This window comes from Harpia harpyja, chromosome 2 (assembly GCF_026419915.1).
Source record: "Harpia harpyja isolate bHarHar1 chromosome 2, bHarHar1 primary haplotype, whole genome shotgun sequence".
NCBI classification, from domain to species: Eukaryota; Metazoa; Chordata; class Aves; order Accipitriformes; family Accipitridae; genus Harpia; species Harpia harpyja.
The window spans coordinates 64,260,433-64,281,305 of NC_068941.1; the positions used below are offsets into that span (position 1 = coordinate 64,260,433).

General features: G+C 38.9%; 1 protein-coding gene across 2 annotated transcripts in view; it reads left to right on the forward strand.

The window, feature by feature from the left end:
- The window catches only part of SMIM14 (small integral membrane protein 14), a 43,996-nt gene that overhangs the window by 11,487 nt on the left and 11,636 nt on the right, over window positions 1-20,873 (forward strand). For both annotated transcript variants that reach the window (XM_052780235.1, XM_052780236.1), the window contains exon 2: window positions 4,299-4,409. In XM_052780235.1, coding sequence (XP_052636195.1) covers window positions 4,335-4,409 — 75 coding nt within the window. In that variant the 5' untranslated portion in view covers window positions 4,299-4,334. The remainder of the gene's footprint in view (window positions 1-4,298; window positions 4,410-20,873) is intronic.

Genomic DNA, 20,873 nt, shown 5'->3' on the forward strand with positions numbered 1-20,873 from the left:
GTAGCCATAAAGATTGCTTTTTTGATAGTAGGGTGTATAAAATATAATACACAGCCGTAGGGCTGGGATTGGGGAGGATAATAAAAGAAGAAACAATTTGCAATAATTACTATAACTGAGAATGCTGGTTTTTAGACCACGAGAGACTAGAAATATTTTTCAGTATGGCTTCATTGCCTACAATTTCAAATAGATGCTCAGTCAAAAGGTAATGGTGGGCTTTTATTTCTGTCTTAAATCATCAGAGACCATCCTCCACTTTGCTCCCAAATTATAGTAATTCCGGCTCTGACTACAGTATTTTAATTTCAATAGTACTGTTTATGATTGCCTCTGTGGGCCTCTTTACACTGGAAAGATCATATTGACTCTTTGATGGTACATCATATTTGTCCACGTTTACTAATTTTCTCCTTTATTATGCTCTCTATCAGTTTCCTTAGTCTAGAGGCCATAATACATACATTCTCAGCTGTTATCAGTGAGAGCTTTGGCATATTTACCAAATGTATCTTCCAGCTGCTTGTAAACCCTGTGAACTAAATACTGTGCTAGCAGTAATATGGCCAAACCAAAATACAGTAATTTTAAGTAGAGTAAAAGTAACTCTCTCAGTCAGAGTACTTGCAAGTGTTTGACATCATACCCTTACCAATTGCTGTGGTCTTACCAGTTACTCTGTACATTCCAAGAAAAACAAGGTAACGATTGTCCTGGTTTCAGCTAGAACAGAGTTAATTTTCTTTCTAGTAGCTGGCATAGTGTTATGTCTTGGATTCAGTATGAGGAGAATGTTGATAACACACTGATGTTTTCAGTTGTTGCTCAGTAGTGTTTAGACTAAGTCAAGGATTGTTCAGCTTCTCATGCCCAGCCAGCAAGAAGGCTGGAGAGGCACAAGAAGTTGGGAGGGGACACAGCCAGGGCAGCTGACCCAAACTGGCCAAAGGAGTATTCCATACCATGTGATGTCATGCCCAGTATATAAACTGGGGACAGTTGGCCTGGGGGGATCGCTGCTTGGGAACTAACTGGGCATCAGTCAGCGAATGGTGAGCAATTGCATTTTGCATCACTTGTTTTGTATATTCCAATCCTTTTATTATTATTGTCATTTTATTACTGTTATTATTATCATTATTAGTTTCTTCCTTTCCGTTCTGTTAAACTGTTCTTATCTCAACCCATGAGTTTTACCTTTTTCCTTCCGATTTTCTCCTCCATCCCACTGGGTGGGAGGGGAGTGAGTGAGCGGCTGCATGGTGCTTAGTTGCTGGCTGGGGTTAAACCACGACACAATAAACAGGAAAACATACAGATAAGTAAGTAAAGTAAAACAAAATAAAACCACAAGCTTTTTTTTCTTTCTCCAGGTCATTAGGAAAAGAATGGAGCACATCCTCCCATTTTCTGTGATAGATTTTATGTAGAAGAACTGTATTTGCAAAAGGTGGAGAGCTGGTGTGACTCACAGCAAAGAGGTCAGGGTTGGGCAGAACAAGTTAGCAGCTGATGTGAGATCAGACAATTGCAAGTACGGGGAGGCAGGCAGGAAGCACCTTGCAATTCTGGAACAGGATTTTTATATGAACGGGCTGTCTAAGAGCATGCAGTGGAGCCAGGGAATCCTGCTCCATGATATATAAAAATACTAGTCTCTTATTACTAAATCTTACACAGGGCCACAAAACATTAATAGACTTAAGGATCTGATTACAGAGCTTAGCTGATATTTAGTACCTTATGCATTCATAGTGTGTTACAAATAATACAGTTATTTAGCCAGGAATGTTTTAATGAGGAATACAGACATGAGAGTGTCATTTTACAAGTAAAAATCATCGTATAGTATAGAGTAGTTCTCTCTTCTTTATAACTGGTCAGCCATGTATAAAATCTGTTTCCTCCAGTTCCCAGCAAAAATAATTGCATAAAGGGGGATTAGTTACCTGGGTTTTTTTAAAGTAGTAAGATAACGCAAGTTTAGCATCTTTATCAGGGGAAAACCTAGTGCTGTTCCCAAAATAGATGGTCCATCTTTAGTCCTTTGCCAATGAAAGAGCTTGTAATAGGCTTGGAGGAAGGAAAGATAAAGGATGATTCCTTTCAGCATCATGTGAAGGTGAGAAAGCTTATAAGGGATCTTTTGTTGAAAGCTTGGATGGCATTTTACTTGGTGACATGTGTTCTGCTTTATTTTAGCTCATTAAGGTAATTTGTCACATACAGTTCAGATGCCTTGGGGTAAATTCCTTCTAGCGCACCTCCACTTAAATTTATAATGTTATATGACAGATTAATTTTCCCATTTGTCTAATGTTTTTCAGTTGTATGCTCTACAAAGAATGTTAGCCTGGTTTCATTGGTGATGACTTTTATCTGATGTTTTGATTTCTTGTAGTCATATATAAACACTCATCTACTAATTGCTGTGACATTACTATGTGTTACTGACTCCTAAATTCTTTCAAGTTACAATTAAATACTGTTTTGCAACTCTACTGGTTCAAATACCTTCTTTTGGATGTCAGCATTATTTCTTATGCTAAGATAGTTTTAGAAAGGCTATTCTGGTTGAAGTGGGATATCATCCAGGGAGCTTGTGTAGTTAAAAAATTTCTTCTATTGGTGCAGTTCTAGTGGTTCTGAGATAATTTCACAGAAGTTAGTGTAGCAGCTTTATAATCAACTCTCAGAAAGAATCATGAGATCATCTGCTGTGATCTCCTCTATATTGGAGAACATTATATCTAAACTTGGGTGCTTCTATACTTTACTCAACAACCTGTATTAGGCTGAAGCACATCTGAATGCATTGAGAGATGGGAAATCCACCCCTTCTTTGGCAGTTTGTTGCACTGGTCAGTTACTGTAATGGTAAAAATGTATGCCTGGCTTCTCTTTTGAATTTTGTTGATTACAGCTTGCAGTCATTGGTTCTTGATCACCTCTTCATTGAAGAACACTGTCTGGCGCTCTCAGCCATGGCAGAGGATAATACAGAAGAGTCGTAGGCATTGACAGAGGAAGGACTTCTGAAGTGCATTTTCTTTTTTCCATCTCTTTATTCCCCCAAGAGAGAAGAACTATTGTAGTGATACGTGCTGTTGAATGAAGATATCTTATAGTCATATGGGTTATTCCCCTTTCTCCTAGTGAGGTTAAAACATTAAAATGCTTATGTGTGATCAAGGCTGTAAGTTTTTATAGGTGATGACTGCAGAGCCCATCTGTTGATTCAGCACACCCTTACCGAATGTCTGGCACCTTCATAAACTACTTGTTTTAGAAAATTGAGAGGTTGTATCTGCTCTATGCTGCTGCATTTATTAAGCTTGCCAGTTATCTCACATTAGGGCCCCAGTGCATGCAACACAAACACAATCTGAATCCAGCTTTATTGATGCCAAGTTAACAAAAATATTTTGGAAGTATCATTATGCAGAACTAATCAAATACATCATAAGAGTCCTCATTCGAGAGAAGTCAATCCCTGATTTGACCTCAAGGGTAGAAATGCCTTGCAATCTGCTGCCCATTTTGACCATCACTGAGAAGGCTATTGGTAAATAGTAAAGATACGCTTGTATACGCTTGACATGTCTGGTGTAAATGGTTTTAGCAGGTGAATAACATAGAATTGATTCCCCACCATGTCCATTACAGCTTCTTTGAACTTTCTGTATTGCTAAGTGTATGACCTACTTCTTTGATCTCAAATTAGTGTGTGTAGCTCCATTTTTAAAGTGTTTCCAAGTACATCCACTTTTGCACCCCTGCTGCTTGCTTTCATTATACAACAAGGATGATTGTTTCTCCCTTTAGCAAAGAACTTACCAGGTTTTAAATTATTTTCCTGTACGTTGATCCAGAGGGAGAATGCCAACAGTTTGTTAGGGTTTAGGAGTACAAGTTCCCCTGACTTTTCAAATTGTATTTGTACACTTAAGAGTCCCACTATGCAGATGAGAGATCAGAATTTAATCTTTGTGATTCTTGTTTGTTAGGATGTATTTCATTGTGGTACATGGGAAAACCCAGGGGAGATGCATAAATTATTGCCAAAAAATTATTTGGCTCTCTAAAGAAGCCTGTGTGAGACACTGCTTTCAGCAACATCAAAATGTAACTGCACATACCAGACTTCTTCATTCATGCTGCCAAAGGAATAATAGGATTACCCTGCTTTGTTTTGCTTTTTCACCCTGGCATTAAATGAACTGAAACTTGATGTGTGAGTCTCTGGAAAATAAGGTCAGTTGAAAAAGAGTTCATTGTCCTTTTATTCTTTTTCTTAGGTGTTCACAGAAAAGTTCAGGTTTATCCAGAGAACCATGGCAGAAGGTGGATTTGATCCTTGTGAATGCATTTGCTCACATGAACATGCAATGAGAAGACTGATTAATCTGGTAAGGATAACATGAGGATATTTGGAAGGGTGGTTTTTCAGACATTACTTCAGCTGTTGTAGATTTGCAGTTACTGATGCTTCTGATTATGCTTATTCAGTTGCGTGTACAGTTAGAATCTGTGTATCTGACTTTCTGATGAGCTTTTGAATAGTTAATACAAATGATAGCTTTCTGTTTATTTCCCAGGGCTGCATTTTGACAGCGTTGACAGTGTTTCTTTATTGAAATGTTTCTTTGTAACCCTTTTTTAGTCTGCATAAAAACAAACTACCCTGCTGTCCTGGTTTCAGCTGGGATAGAGTTAACTGTCTTTCTAGTAGCTGGTACAGTGCTATGTTTTGAGTTCAGTATGAGAAGAATGTTGATAACACTGATGTTTTCAGTTGTTGCTCAGTAGTGTTTAGACTAAAGTCAAGGATTTTTCAGCTTCTCATGCCCAGCCAGCGAGAAAGCTGGAGGGGCACAAGAAGTTGGCACAGGACACAGCCAGGGCACCTGACCCAAACTGGCCAACGGTGTATTCCATACCGTGGGACGTCCCATCTAGTATAGGAACGGGGAAGTGGGGGCGGGGAATCGCCGTTCAGGGACTAACTGGGTGTCGGTCGGCTGGTGGTGAGCAATTGCACTGCGCATCATTTGTATATTCCAATCCTTTCATTATTACTGTTGTCATTTTATTAGTGTTATCATTATTAGTTTCTTCTTTTCTGTTCTATTAAACCGTTCTTATCTCAACCCACGGGTTTTGCTTCTTTTCCCGATTTTCTCCCCCATCCCACTGGGTGGGGGGGAGTGAGCGAGCGGCTGCGTGGTGTTTAGTTGCTGGCTGAGGTTAAACCGCGACACCTGCAAACTCTGAGTTCAAGGTGATAGCACATATATGAAGTTCCACGTACTCATATGGCAAGATAACAATGTCTAAATTTTTAAAACTAACCTTTAAAAAATTCTGAAGTTGAGAATCCAGTGGTTTTGAGTTCTGTTTCTTGCTGTGTCATTGATATGGTTGAGCAACTTCAAGCAAGTTATTTTACATTGCTGTAACTGTGACCTGTAAAATAGCAATGATTCTTTGCTTCCTTATGGAACTTAGTTCACTGTCCATTGAAGAAAAAGCTACAAAGTGCTGATTTTTTTTTTCCTAAGTAAAAGTATATTTTTTAAAATAACACTAACGATTGTGAGCTGTGAGCAATTAGGCGAACTTGATTACAACTCTAATTTGGTTAAACTAGTTTTTAAGATCACATTGTACATCAGCTTCACTGGATGTACTTCCCCTTGTTGATTTTCATAAGTTTGTTTTTATCCCATTTTCTTTCTTAGGGCCTAAATTAAATGTTCTTTTAAGTCACTGAGTACATCAACTCCCCAAGGCAATATGTGTGAAGAGCATCTTCTCTAAGATCAGGCCCTTCTTCAAGAGATTTCTCAGCAGTATTTTAGGAAGGTTATCAGGAAAATATGGCATCCACTAGCCTGTGATAAGAGTAGGGCTAATGTGTAAGTCCCTAAAGAATGTGTTTCTGGGAATAAGGAATCAATTTGTGTGCTTGCCCTTAAAATAAAACCACTTCCACGTGCATACATCCACAAAAGAACATACTTGTTTTAAACAGCACTTTGCAAGAAGTATATATAGCTTGTTCTTGCAAATGTGTGGGTTACACTCATATAGCCCTGCTTTACCCTGAACATAAAATCCTGAGTGTCCACACTTTATTGGCCTTGGAGTGCATTGTTACACTATCTCTTCTGGAGTGCCGGGTGAAGAACCTGAAGCCAGGCAGATGCTGTACCTGTGCGTGCTCTCAGGGAGCTTGGCTGACCCCATTTTCCAGAATTACTCTGCTCAGAGTAAGCAGAGTTCACCCCGCATGTCCATAACACAGCACTGCAGAACCTGTGACATCCTGTTCTCACATTGCACCCCTGGGCCTGTGCACACAGAATGCCTCCTCAAAAACACACGGGCCACACTGGGAGCCAAAATAGCCCAGACCAGGCTCTTTCAGTGGAAGTGCTACATCAGTGGCTGCAGCAGAAGGCAAAACCATCCCCCACAAGGACAAGAGGAAATGACAAGCGCTTGTCATCTCACAGACCATGAGACCAGCATCCATCGAAGCTGGAGGTGCCAAACAGCCCAGATCCATGTAGTGGCCAGCTGCACCAAAGTCCAAAATGACACCAGACAAATAGAGCATATCTGCATAGCCAATTCCATGTGCTTTATGGGCCTGATATCATTTCCCTTCGGTAGTTCCTAAGTGTGGTACAGCCAGTGCTCTCTTGGTACTCACAAGTCATTAGAGGTTCACTCATTTTGTTATTGCTGAACAGGCAATAGGCTTGTTTGGGGGATGGAAGTGCAAGAAGTGAAAGGGATATGTGCCCATTTGGTGGTGTTACCAGAATTGCTCAGGGTGGAAGGGACTTCAGGAGGTTGTCTCGGCCGACCTCCTGCTCAAAGCAGGATCAACAGTGAATTCAGACCAGGTCATTCAAGGCTTGCTTTCCAGCTGAGTTGTGAAAACCTTCAAGGATAGCAGTTCCACAGCCTCTTGGGGCAACCTGCTCCAATGTTTGACAGTCCTTGTGGTAGAGAATTTTTTCCATCTGTTGTTCTAGTTGAATGTGTCATACTCTCTGCCATACAGCACTGTGAAGAGCCTGTCTCTGTCCTCTCAGTAACCTCCTTGTAAGTACTGGGGGGCTGCTGTTAGATCGTCGCAAAGCTATCTCTTCTCTGCGCTCAGCAATCCCAGCTGCCTCAGCCTCTCCTTACTGGGCAAGTGTTCCAGCTCCTGGTGACCCCCTGCTGAATTCACTTCAGTCTGTAAATATGTCTTGTGTAGGGGAGCTTGAGACTGGATGCAGTATTCCAGATACAGGTTTAAAGTGCTGAGTACAGGGGTGTAATCACATCCTTCAGTCTACTTACGCACTGTTTAAAGGTCAATGCTGTTGGCACAAGGGCGTCGAAAATTGAGGCTTCTGTGCAGAACAGTTGTCTGTTCCGTGGAGCCTTTACGTCAGGGCCCAGCCATCCTAGCTCATGCTTCCCAGTTAGAGGCACAATTTCAAAATATTCTGAGCTCTCCCTGCTACCCCCATATGGACGCTCATACACATGTTCTTTCCCAAGAAGGATTGTCCTCCTGTCCTCAACATGACATTTGTACCATATCCCACAGTTGTGTTGATTCTGGACCTTGAGGCCTCTGGGCACATGTTAGAGTGGTGACAAAGGAACCCCCAGGACCAAGCTTCAGGAATTTGGGAGGGAGAAGGGAGGATGCATGTTGGCTGCCCTTTCCTCTGAGGCTTGTCGGATGCAAATCTGAACCAGTACGGTTCAGTTTCGACCCCCATTCAGCATTTTTTCTTTTCCTTTTTTTTGCTAGAAGATATTGACAGGCAATGGCACCAGTCAGCCAGTTCTTATGTTGTGGCTGGAGGATTCTAGGTATGAATGATGTATGTGAGTTGTGTCCAAAGTCAGAAGAAGTGCCACAAAGGTCTGTGAGATTTTGTTCCTGGGCTGCTCTGTGCAGTGTAAGGTGGGTGCAAATGGATCATCTGGAGGCACACTGGTTCCTGCATTGTGAATGTAAACAGAGCACATCATAGGTGCACACTCTTGGGCAGTCACCAAGACCAGTCTAACAGTGTTCCTGTGTAGTTGCAGGAATGGAGTTTATTGCTCAGTGTCCGGCTTCCAAAAAGATCCTACCAATTAGCACTTGAAACTGTGAGGAGTAAGGGGAAATGCCAGATTTCATCTATCCTAAAAAGCAAAACAGATGGTCCTACATATTTATAAGAGCAAATCACTAGCTGGGATAATTGAGCAGAATCTAGAAAGGAAAAGTCTCAAAAGTCTCAGTCACCAGCCAGAGTATCCTCAAGTAACCTGTTGCATGATTTTAGCAGGGGCCTTGCTAAACCTTCATTATTGCATCTGTAACTTTTATGCTTCAGTAAGAGTTTGCTTTCTAAGCTGCTGGTTTTGCACTCAATCTTACACGACATAAGCAAACAGGAATTTTACTATTTGTTTTAAAAGGAACCCGTGAACTTCGGTTCTCAAAGTTGCTGAACCCCACAAGTCTCAGTGGAGACTGGGTACCCACTACCTCTAAAAGTTGGATCCTCAAAACCTTTACTCCAAAACCATTGCAATACAAGAAAGCTAGGCAATCCATGGTTGTTCAGCCTGTGAGAGGAAAAAAAATATCCAAACATGCTGTATACCCAGAATGGTTCCCTATACCTACTTAATTGCTGATTCTTTTTAACCTAGATAGGTATAAGACACACCAGGGCACATTTGAATGTGTTGTAGTTGGGAGTACTTGTCAGGATTTTGGAGCAAATTGCATAACAAAGTGGTTGTCATTACCTCCAGACTGAGCATTGCAAATCCAGAAGTTCATAGTTAAGATCAAATTTAACGGAGTAACTGTAATTATAAGAGATGCCCAGAAATGTACTTCTAGGATTCTTCAGTTCAGAAATGACATTGTGCAAAAACCCCATGATTGATGTAGACTTTAATAACTTGCATTTGGGTTAAAGTAAACTTAATTTTTACAGGCTAATTTGTTTATACCTGTATAGAACAACACTGATAAGAGTTAAGGCTTCTGCTACTGAAGAAGGCATGATGTATTCAGTTATGACTGTTACATGTAGAGTTAGAAATACATATTCAGATACACAGGATTTCTGTTAGAGTTAACTGTATGGGAAATTTGAATGAAGCTGCTATGCCAAGGTCAGACAGAGGTTAAAAAGTCTGACTCTACAACCTGAAGTTCTGGTTTTAATCACCAGCGCGTTACTTTTAATTTCTAATTTCATTGGTGTATTTACTTTGAAATTCTTAGAAAATGTATTTGGCATTCAAAGTACAATTTGTGGATGAATACATTATATTTTTTTATATATAGCATATAGTTTAAATCTCTACTTGAAATGCAGGCTTCAATTCATCTTGTCATTACAATTAATGCTTATACAATGAAAAAAGAAAAGCTTGTCATTGAACTCTTCTTCCTCTCTGCTATTTGTAACACCACAGAAAATTACAAACAAGCAAGCTGTGTGTTTTAAAAAAGCCTAACTCTTAACTAAGCTACATGGCTTGATTTTCTGTCCTTCATTTTGCTTGACTAAGCAGGGGTTTGTTTTGTTGGGGTTTTTTTCTTCTTAATTCATAATACCACAAAGATTTTATAGACAGTGAACTGTATGTCTCTAATGCGTGTTATATTTGTAAAAGATTTTTTGCTGCTTGTTAGGTTAACTAGGAGATATTGTTCATACCCACAGTTCTTAGAACTTATATATACATACTTAAGTGGCATTGAATTCTCTTATGCTGAATGTTCTATTGTTTTTCAGAAGTGGATTTTTCAGGGTTCTCCTTGGTGTCAAAATATGAAAATTTCACACATGGTAAACTTCTGTAGTATGGCCACTGTAAATAATAAGCAAACACTATGATTTTCAAATATTCCTAGGAAACAATAGAAATCTAGAGTCTTTGGCTGTGACTTCATAAACATCATTTCTAGTACGTAATACCCATGGCAACATCTGTTATGATTTGGTGGTGTTGTATAACAATTTGACTATTGTATGTTGGGCTCACTATTTACTCTATGGATATAGTAGATAATTGGGAACTTCCATAAGAGGAAGCAAGCATGGAAGAAAAATATCACAAGACTTTCCATCCTCTGCAGATGCACAAGAGTTGTCAAAAGACAATGACAGGTCTGTTAGCTTGTATGACTTTATCTCCTGTTCAGTCTCCTCCATCTGCAAAAATTATTTTGATAAGAAGAACCAAAGTTCAAGAATGAAGAACAACAAATGACATCAAGTACTTTAATGGGGGTTCTCTGTCAGACAAGGGGCCTGTTGTTTGAAAGAGTCACGGTGAAGGACATTCTGTGGTATCCAGAGGAAATGGTTCCTGTCTTAGTTGTGGCAGAAGATAGCAAATCTCTAGATAAGAATGATGTTATATTTAAACCTTTTTATTTCCCTTTTTTCCACTTCTTTTGTAAAATAAAAATCTGATTGCACTATGTTACTCCTCTGAACTTTGATGCTCTCTGAGTAAGCACGGCTGATCCATGGAGTATCTTAGCACAAGGCTCAGATCAAGTCTGAAAATTAAACTGAAAACACAGAGTATGTGGTGGCAGGGGATAATCATACATAGAGCATCTTCCATGAAGCCCGAGACCTGTGTATGACTACTTAGATTGGCCAGAAATGTCAAAGCAAGCCAGTAACACACATAACTGTGTGATGTACATGTCCTTTTTTTTTCCCCTTCTGATACAGTATTATTTGCTTTACAGAAACTGTGATTTCAGAATTCTCTCATACTAGTTTCTATGAAAATGACCAATATGTTCTTTAACCTAAACCATTTCTAATTCTGTAGTACAAAAGGACCCATTTTGATAAACTGCCAGCATTTCTACTGTAGAGATTTGCTGGCCTTACAAACCTCTGTGGGAATTACAACCTTGTGTTTTGTTCTTCTGTAGCTAATTGCAAAGTAATGGCCTGTGTCTAGTTATGTTGCTATATCAGAAGGCTTGAATGTCTCAAAAACTCAGGGGGATACAAAGCAAATCATTCTTTATTTTAATCTCTCTTGTATTTTGAGGTGTCACTAGATTTTTATAGCAAAAGTTGCAAATTCTCAAACTATTTCAACACAATTGGTTGAAACACTCTTTTGTCAACTGAGTTTCCACATAATTCTCTTGGCCGGATCATTTTAGAGTCTTGCTATTATAAACTGGCATAGTCTGAAATACTATCCAGCATAGCCATGAATCTTGGCTGAGGGAGACTTTGTGCAAACAGCACAGAATAAACACAGATGACTGAAATAGATCCATGTTGTGTGCTGCAAATGGTTGAAAAGCTCTCAAGATGTCAGCACAGCTAAGCCCGACTTAAATAGTCCCTCAGGCAACCAGCAAAAGTGAGTTACCCTACTGACGTGGCCTTCTACTGAAAGCACAGCAGAACTATACCAAATACATTTGTGATAACTTAAAAGTGACCTTCTAAATATGGAGGTTGCCCTGGAGACTTCTTACACATGTTCCACGGCATTTGTCTTCTAATTTATTTTCTTTTTTAATAGCAGTTGTTACTGCTTCTAGTCTATAGCCCTTCTTAGCCAATCACCCCAAGAGCAGGAAACTGCATTTTGCTCTCACTTGCCCCTTTTTTTTCCAGACCTGTGCTTTCAATTCCCAATTTCTTGGCCTTCAAGCTGGGTCAGAAAGGATCTTTCCCAACAGCTGAACCTTAAGTTGCTCATTAGGACAAAGAAGCTATCATCCTTCTGAGATGCAGGGAAAAAGACTTGATGCGCCTCCTAAGGCACTGGGCTGAAAGAATAAAACACAAGGTTGGAGTGTCAGGGTGTGAGCCGGTTCCTGAGCACTCCTGCTGCGCTGACTTCCATTTCCCCACCTTTGCTGGATGCTCAAGGTGCTGGTGTTGCACAGGTTAAGGCCCCCAAACTATCACAGAATTCATGTACTGCTAGTAGTCTTTAACCTAGAAACTAGTTCTAGACCAAGCAGTGTAAATGGAGGCTATTTTCTAGGCAGGTAAGTGGATGTTAAAAAAAAAAAAGAAGAAAAAAAGCCATGAAAAATATTGTCTGCTTGGGTTTATGTTCCATGGAGACCATTTTTTCTTCTAAGGGATGAGGTATCAGGACTTAACTGAAAGTTGAAAGTGCCTGTCATTCTTTGCGTTTCCCATTCCTGAGCTTTGTAGTTTGCTGGAAGCTGCTGCTTCTTAACCAGTATATATATATACACAAAAAAAAAGAAGATCTCAGTCACACCTCATGACCATCTCAAAGCATGCATAGTGTGACAGTATTGCAAGCAGTGCAGAAAATTATGCATTGAAAATTCTGTCAGCTTGATATTCCAGACGTAATTAATAGCTATAACCTGTATTATGAATGGCTGAACTCTGTTTGATGATCAGAGCTGTGTTGTAGCCATCTCATTTGAGGGAAAAAGGAGAAAATTGTGCTTTTTCTCTCAGGCCACATGTGGATGTAATCAACACTTAGGGCAAACTGTATTGATCTGTTGGAACTCGTAGTTCTAAGCCTTTTCCTCAAGGCTGCCTACGTGGGAGTACCCTTTTCATTTGCTAATATGCATCACTTTACAGAAGAAACTCAACTGTTTGGTCAAAAAAACCAGATGTATTCTGGTTTTGTATTTTAGATAAAAGTTTGGTAATGCCCTCTTGGGAGATCTATGTGTGTTGTTCATGAATGTTTTCAGACACCTCTGTATTAATACTATGTAATATTCTATCTCATCCATTTGTTGTCTAGTATTTCATGTAGTCAGAGGTGCTGTGAGCTGCTTGTAACGATCCTGACTATCACACTGCTTCATCTTCTTTTCCCTGACTTTCCCTGTTCTGCTAATTCATTCTGCTTTGCATTCACTAAAAGTAGGATGCCAGTCATACCACAGGTCCTCAACCACAGCAAAATTATAAAATGAAGTACCAGCAGAAGTCTTGCAATTGTAGGAAAGTGAGGGAAGTGTGGAAAAGGGGGATCTATATGTCACTGAGGTGAAACAGCAATCCCAGGAGAAATGAGAAAATAAAGGGAAGAATGAGTTCTTGCCCAAATCAGGGCTCCTATTTGCACAGTGATCCCTCTGACTTGTTTATCTGCTTCATCTTCCTCCATAAAATTTCATGTCTTTCAGTATGAGAGTTAATGTTCTCCCCTCTGTCATAAATGGCTGATGGTTCTGGGTCCTAAGAGTTGGTTTGTCATCTAGGAATATTATTCTGAAAGGTACCAACCACCCCTCTCTCTGATTTGCCATGGAAGAGAAAATTACTTGTCACTTCACAGGACCAAACTCCATATTTTTATTGCAAACTGTTATTCTGTCCTTGTATGAACAATCATTTACTTGATTTTAATTCTGCATATGCTCATAGAAAATATAGGAGTGGGGAAAGCAGCATTCACTTTTTCCTTATTTGTTCCGCTAAGAGAAGCTAATGTAGTTTAAGACACAGTTTAATGCCATCAGTATGCCCTTCTTTTCCCCTTATTTTTCTCTTATTTCTCTTGGCCAGCTTGTAGCAGAATAATGCATGTAGGTGTCATTTTTTGCATCTTTAAATCTGAGCTCTCCAGATAATGCTACAATTCAGTTTGCAGCCTGGCTTGTATTCAGCACTGGCCTATCCTACCGCAGCAATTTATTATCATGTTGTTTACTAAATCGTTTATATACTTTGGACAGAACAGACGTGGCTGCCAACAAAGCTTAAACAGTGATTTCATTACCCAGAAGCATATGAACGCAATCGGGAGTATGCCATGGTGTTGTCATCTTCTGGCATCGTTGGAGAGAAAAAGCAGAGCTTACAACTGGTCTAAATTGCAAAAAAGTATTTTCACAAGGGGTGATATTTTGCCCTTGTTATCACATAAAATTTTCTATCAACAGTTTTTATGATTCCATTTTAAATTTACTTTTATTCATGGGATGAATGACCATATCAAGTTAGTTATTTGTCCTTGCTTTCCTACTTGCTTTCCTACTTATCTATCCTTTTCTCTTCATTGCCACCATTATCCATTTCTGCTCTCTTATCTTTGTACCTAATTTATCTGTTTGTTTCACACATCTCTCTGGGCTTTCTTCCATCACAATTTTTTGTGTGGAGGTCTTTTCCTGACGTGGCTCATGAACTTGATAATTTTTCATTCACATCTTTTCTGAGGACTTATTTCTGCTTTGAGCTGTCTCAAAAGTTACTCTAAAAGGCAATTATTTTAATTATCCCTAAACAATTTACTTTCATCTGCCATTCACACTAGACTTCATTGATTATTGCAGTGTGCTCCTGCCACTAGTCCTGTTCTTCTTGTTTTGTTACCTCTTTATTACACCATTTCTGAAGTTGGAAAGTGCTTTTGGACAGGAATTATGCCATTATTTCTTCTGAAAAATGACAAACTGGTGAGCTGTCTGATCATTGGTATCTTCCTGATGCTTTGTCTTTTTTTTTTTTTTAACTCTTAAATAATACACTTAACTCTTAAAAAGAAAAAGTGTTCATACTGGATAGGAACTCTTAATCTTTTTTCAGGCAAGACACTATTGACTTTAATAAAAAAAAATAAATTTGTCTGAGCAGAGATTGCAGGACCAGTCCCAGGGTTTGTGAGACTGTTGAACTCTGGGGTAGCCAATTCTGAAAACTCATCTGAAGAGTTTCAGAAAACTCCTCTGAAGAGGAAGCAAGGGAATTGACACAAGAACGAGTTACTGTGAAGGCAGGCAGAAGTCTGAACTTCCTTCTCCACAGTAGCTATCTGTGATGAGTGGTAAATGCAAAGCAGCTTAGCTTCTTTCATGGGAAGACTGAAATGATCCCGGTGGCTGAGGTCACTATATTGGAAAAACAAGTTCTCTGTTTAGCTAGATGAAGCTGTTTCACTGGGCTTACTATTTCACTTGGACTTCAGTAATTTTGTGGAGCAACTAACATGCAATAAAAGTTCACACCCTGTTTTCACCACACAGTGGCATGTTTGTATGCCCATAGTAGCTTTGCACATGAAAAAATAGAGACTACTTAATACAGTGACTTCATTAAAAAGTTTCCAGAAGCCAATAGCAGTGTCCCTTCACTGTGACTGGTCACGTTTTGTTCACAGCTGCGGATTGTGAAAAGTGGTGGCTCTCATTGCTGAAAACTGCACAGACTCCTATCAGAACATGGCTTCTGTTCTAAGAGTAGCAGCAGGACACAGTCAGGTTTCAGGTATGCTTGATGGGTAGATGCTGTTGATCTACAAGATGACATGTTAAAAGCATCAAAGGAGCAGGATCTAAACACTGCTGTGTTAGTGTGAGCGGGGCTAAAAGCTGTGTCTTTTGGAAAAAGGAAAAAAAAGGGGAGGAAGAGCTATTTCAAATTTGAACTGGGAGCCATTTTAAATGTGCTGGTTTTATTTTTGCAATGCAAAAAATTTGAGTGTCATGGGGAAAGAATGAGGTAAAGCCCTTTTCTCTCTTACCACTAGAAGTAACTTGGGGCCCCCAACACAAGAAGGACATGGACCTGTTGGAGCGAGTCCAGAGGAGGGCCACAAAAATGATAGATGTCTGGAGCACCTCTCCTATGAAGACAGGCTGAGAGAGTTGGGGTTGTTCAGCCTGGAGAAGAGAAGGCTCCGAGGAGACCATATAGCAGCCTTCCAGTACCTAAAGGGGCCTACAAGAAAGCCAGAGAGGGACTTTTTACAAGGGCATGTAGTGATAGGACAAGGGGTAACAGTTTTAAACTGAAAGAAGGTAGATTTAGATTGGATATAAGGAAGAAATTTTTTGTCATGAGGGTGGTGAGACACTGGAACAATTTGCCCAGAGAAGTTGTGGATGCCCCATCCCTGGAAGTGTTCAAGTTCAGGTTGGATGGGGCTTTGAGCAACCCGGTCCAGTGGAAGGTGTGCCTACCCATGGCAGGGGGGTCGGAACTAGATGATCTTTAAGGTCACTTCCAACCCAAACCATTCCATGATTCTTTTTTTCTCAGCATTGTGTTGGGTTTACATTCAAAATACATCAGTAAGTGAACACTGATTTACTGTAATTCAGCCACTGGCGCCTCCCAGTTCCAAGAACGTATGAGGGGCTTCATAGAAACCAAATACTTATATTGACCAAGTGTTCCTGTGGTGTGGGGATTATTAATTTAAATTATTTGACTTAAGCTATTCAAGATTTTAAATGTTCTTGGAGGGAATCAAAGTTCATGATTGTATTTTAAATAGCATGCATACATTTATAATTAGTATTTTTACTTGTATTGCCTGCAAGTTTGCACTGTATTAAACCTGAAAATTTTGGATCCTTTTTAGCTCCCTTTTAGCTTTCATGCAGTTTACAATTTGTGTTTACTTCATTTTGGACAATAAAAGATAAATTAGTTCATTTTTTGGCTCACGTGCACTAAGTCATTTATTGTATTTTGATGGCAAACTGCACAGAGAATGTTAAAATTCAGATATAATCCTCTTCACTTAAATGGAAGAAAATAATAATTTCTACAAATATTTAGGTTTGTAACATTTTTCATTCTTGTCTTCTTTTGTTGAATAAGTCCTGATGTTTCACTCACCTAATTTCTGTGTTCTTTTTAAGGGCCTGTTCCAGAATATACTGAAAAACATGAAAAGGCTGTTGCTGACTTTAGCAGGTGTCAGATCAGGCAGTCAACTATCAATCTTCCACTCAATTCACATTTTTGACAACACAAGGATCTCTGAAATATGAATAAAACCAAAACCACCATTAATAATATTGCCTTGAAGTATATAAGAGTTAACATATTCTAAGAATTACTTCTCCATTCAGATTTTTCTCATCAACTCTGTAGTGTTCCCAGTCTGAAAAACATAGAGTGTATTTGAAAAGTCTTTTTGAGGGTTTTGTTGAGAAGAGGGAAGGTCTGGTTCAACTTTTTACTATTATTCAACAAACTTTCATCCAAACTCCCCCTCCACATCGGAACAGAAAATCTGAATATAACAGACTATTTCTTTCCAGTCCCTGATAATTGCTCTTTTTTCAATTATCTGATGATTGAAATGTCTCACGTTCAATCTTTTTCCAACAGTTGCTATGCCCCTTAAGGGTGTAGTTATCAAGAGAGAGCTAACTGGTAGAAGGAGCATTCTTGTTTCAGCAAAAGGTATTACCTTTCCCAGCCATTCAACTTACATAAGCATTTCATACACATGCCAGAACTGTTTCTCATCTTTTGACTAATTGAGTGACCGCAAGGGATCAGATTTGTATTGGGTTACAGAGTTAGGATCTAGTTCACCCGTGCAAATTGAGAAAAACCTGTTTTTTCTGCTGCTTGTTTTCTGTCATCTGCCATGTTTCATCCCAAGAGAACAATATGCAGCCTGCCACTGAGCTGTTAAAAACAGATTTGTTACTTGGCTCCCTGGCTTACAGAGCCATCCTAGAGCTTCTGCTCATGGATACTGAGGTTTTGCATGTGCTTGTAGTCAGGAGGAGAAGTGAGCAGGAGAAGATACTGAGTGTGGGTTTTATCATGTGATCTGTGGCTTCTTAAAACCTGTTTGAGTCTATGGGTGGTCCTGTTCTGACCAAATCTTCTCCAGCACAAGTAGTTTTTCTAAGAAATTTTTATATTACCTGGAATAGTTAAGAAATATTTCTAAGAAATATTTGTATTGCTGGATATGAATGTAGCAGAGGCTATGAAGTATAATTTTTTCAGGTGGGATCTTTAAGTCTGCATGATTATATGATTATGTATTGTTTGCAATTTAGAAGTATTTCATACAAATTACAAAAATTGAAGTTTTTCATACTTTTCTCTTGTTACTGTTTCACAACATAATTTGAGGTTTCTAAACCTACCTTGTACAGTTAGTTTCTAAATCCCCATGAAAAAAATGGGAGCATCTGTTGTCCAAGACCTCTGGAAAGCACAACCCCATTATCAAAGTACAGATGGCTCTGTACTTCGTAAAGGTTCCTCTGTACATTGTTCCTCCATACACAAGCAGACCTTTTTTCTGTATTTGCAGGATACAATCTAATATAAGAGCATTTTTTCAGCAGAGGTCTGCAGAGCAACTCCTAATGGTATTTTTCTTTAGACTTCTTGCTTACTGAAGTATTTCGATTATTGGTGTTTCCAGCAGTACTTTTCATTCTAAGGTCTTGGAGCCTGTCCTGTCTTTTGAGAAGTCACCAAGGATGCCCATGGGATAAAACTCAGTATCTTACAGTCAACAAGCCTGTAAGCAGAATTCCAACATCAAATGGCACCCTCGGGGCACACAGGATCTCAGGGATTTAATACTTACTTTGTCTTAATCATGTTGCCTACTATGCCAACAGGCATTTCCAGGCAACGTTTAGGCTTTTAATGAAGAAATGGTTGAGATGCCAGTGAATGACAAAGCATGGTGTGATCATGGTCACCCCTGAGACTGTTCTTCAAGAAAGGCATAGTTGTAGCTGGAACATCTTTCTGTTGTTGTTGAACAAGCTTCTCTGGTGGTTAACATATTCATGTCAGTCAAAGCTGGAGCTCAGTCTTTTTTTTGTAGTAGCAGTGGAAGCTCATCTGGTAGCCAGGTGAAGGAACAGGATGTTAACAGCAACAAAAAGTGCATGCACCATTTTTGAGATGGCTTTTATAGAAACATTAATTGCATGGTTTCAAAAAGTTGTATTTGGACAGGATGTAACACTCAGAATGGAAGACAACTAGTCTTGTGGCTAGAACACCCCAAGGCAGTGTTGCCTGTCTGGTCAAACGAGATAAGCTGTATGAGTACTAGCCATCCTGGGGACAGAGGGATAACTGGATGCTCTATGCTTGTTGACCTGTATGATATTTCTGATCATATACCTATTACCCATTTTAATTCTGGGCATCATTCTGTGTTGAAGAATACCTGCAAACTGTGTTTTGCAGAGTAGGGGTTATAAATTATGCCCCCTCCAGGATTAAACCCTTATATAAACAGAAGTTAATTATGTTGTTTATCTCTTTGAAATGCGAGTATAGTGATAATTCAGTTTTCCCAGTTCAGGAATCTGTGTGTCAGATATTCCAAATTGGTACTATTGCTAACGTAAAACCTCCCCTTTGAGAATGAATTCCAAAGTTTAAAAATAAAATGAGCTTTTACTTTTATATAAGAAGGGCAGGAAATACACATAGTTTGAGATTTTTTTTTTTTAATAAGGCAAATAGAAGTCTTTTGTTTTAATTTCCCCTGCTGTTGTTTTTAACTATAGAAGTAGCTGAAAGGTTAAATTCAGCCTTCCCAGTACTTCCTAAGGAACTTCTTTGTCGTCTCAGTAAATTTGCTAGCAGATCTTAATATATTAATGAAAGGATTAATGTGATCAATCTCCAGTTACATTTTTTTTTCTTTCTCAAATGTGTCAGTTATTGAAAATCATTATGATAAAGGAAGGAGCTTAAACTTTTCCAAATATCTTCCTCCTTCGGTTGCTCATCTGTTTCCTTGATGTGCTTTGCATAATATTATGACTACATACAGCAAATCAGTTATGCCAATACAAGGGGAAGTTGGGTTTGTAGAAATTATTCATGTATTTCTTTCATAAGGAACATCATCTTTTCTTCTCTTTTACATTTGTATATTTACACTGATAATAAACAGATCAGCCTGTTGTGGCAAGAAGTGTTGGGATTTGTGACAGTACTGTGACATAAAACCTGTCAAAAAGCAAATGTCAGTTCTAAGCACAGCACCATAACAATTCTGTACTTTTTACAACTTTTATTATTAATTGGTGTAGTTTACCTAAGCAGGGGATAGAGCCTATTTCCATAATACAGCAGATTAAATCCCATCCACTTAACCTCTCTGTGCCTGATAAAGAATGTGATATTTGTCTTTCTTTTTTGACTCTGTCATCTGTAAAATAGTTATACTGATTTGCAGGTTATCCAGTGTTGACTTTTGTTGCAGTTAGCAAGCTTACCTAGTCTGTAAATGCAAATAGTCATTACAGTTGCTAAAGGCATTTTAAATTTTACCCATCAATAAAGAGAAAAACCAGTAAAATACATATTAGAATCTGCTTTTAAAAAAAGATCTTAGGTGGAAAAAATAGTAATTGCTAAGTTTAAATATTAAATTTTAATTCGGCTTCTCTGTGTGCAACCATTATCACAGTCTGATCATTAATTTTTATGTAATCACAGAGTATTTTAATGTTACTTGATCTAGATAACAGTGGTAGCACCTATCCATTATAAATCCCCAAAATGCATGTAGAGAGTATATCTTTATCTAAGAATGCCTGTATCACTATAGATTTTTAACTTGAATTTTAAAAGGCATTCAGTGGCTCCAACCTGTGTGGAAGCAATAACACTTTAGTCAGGTGGTTTAAAGGTATTATGTAAACAGTGTTCAGAAACTACCTCCATACCTGGGTGTTGCGGACACATGTTTAGCTAACGGTCGCAAGAGCATTCCAGATGCCTTTAGAAGGCCTTGAACAGAATAAACAAGAAGACAAAAAAAGAAAGATGCCAATTAGAAGAACACAGGTGCGCATTCCACGATAAAGGGAACTTGGCACGAAGAACCTCAATTCGGCAGTTTATCTTGACCAATTAGACTGAGACAAGTTTCGCATGTTTTAGTTAGTATAACCAATTGTGTCCTATGTTTATGCGCGTGTACAGAGTTAGTATAACCAATTATATTTTAGCTTATGGCGTGTGGACAGCTGATGTTTAGCTTGACAAGGTATATAAGCACGCTATTTGGGCAATAAAGGGAGAACAACTTTAACCGTATCG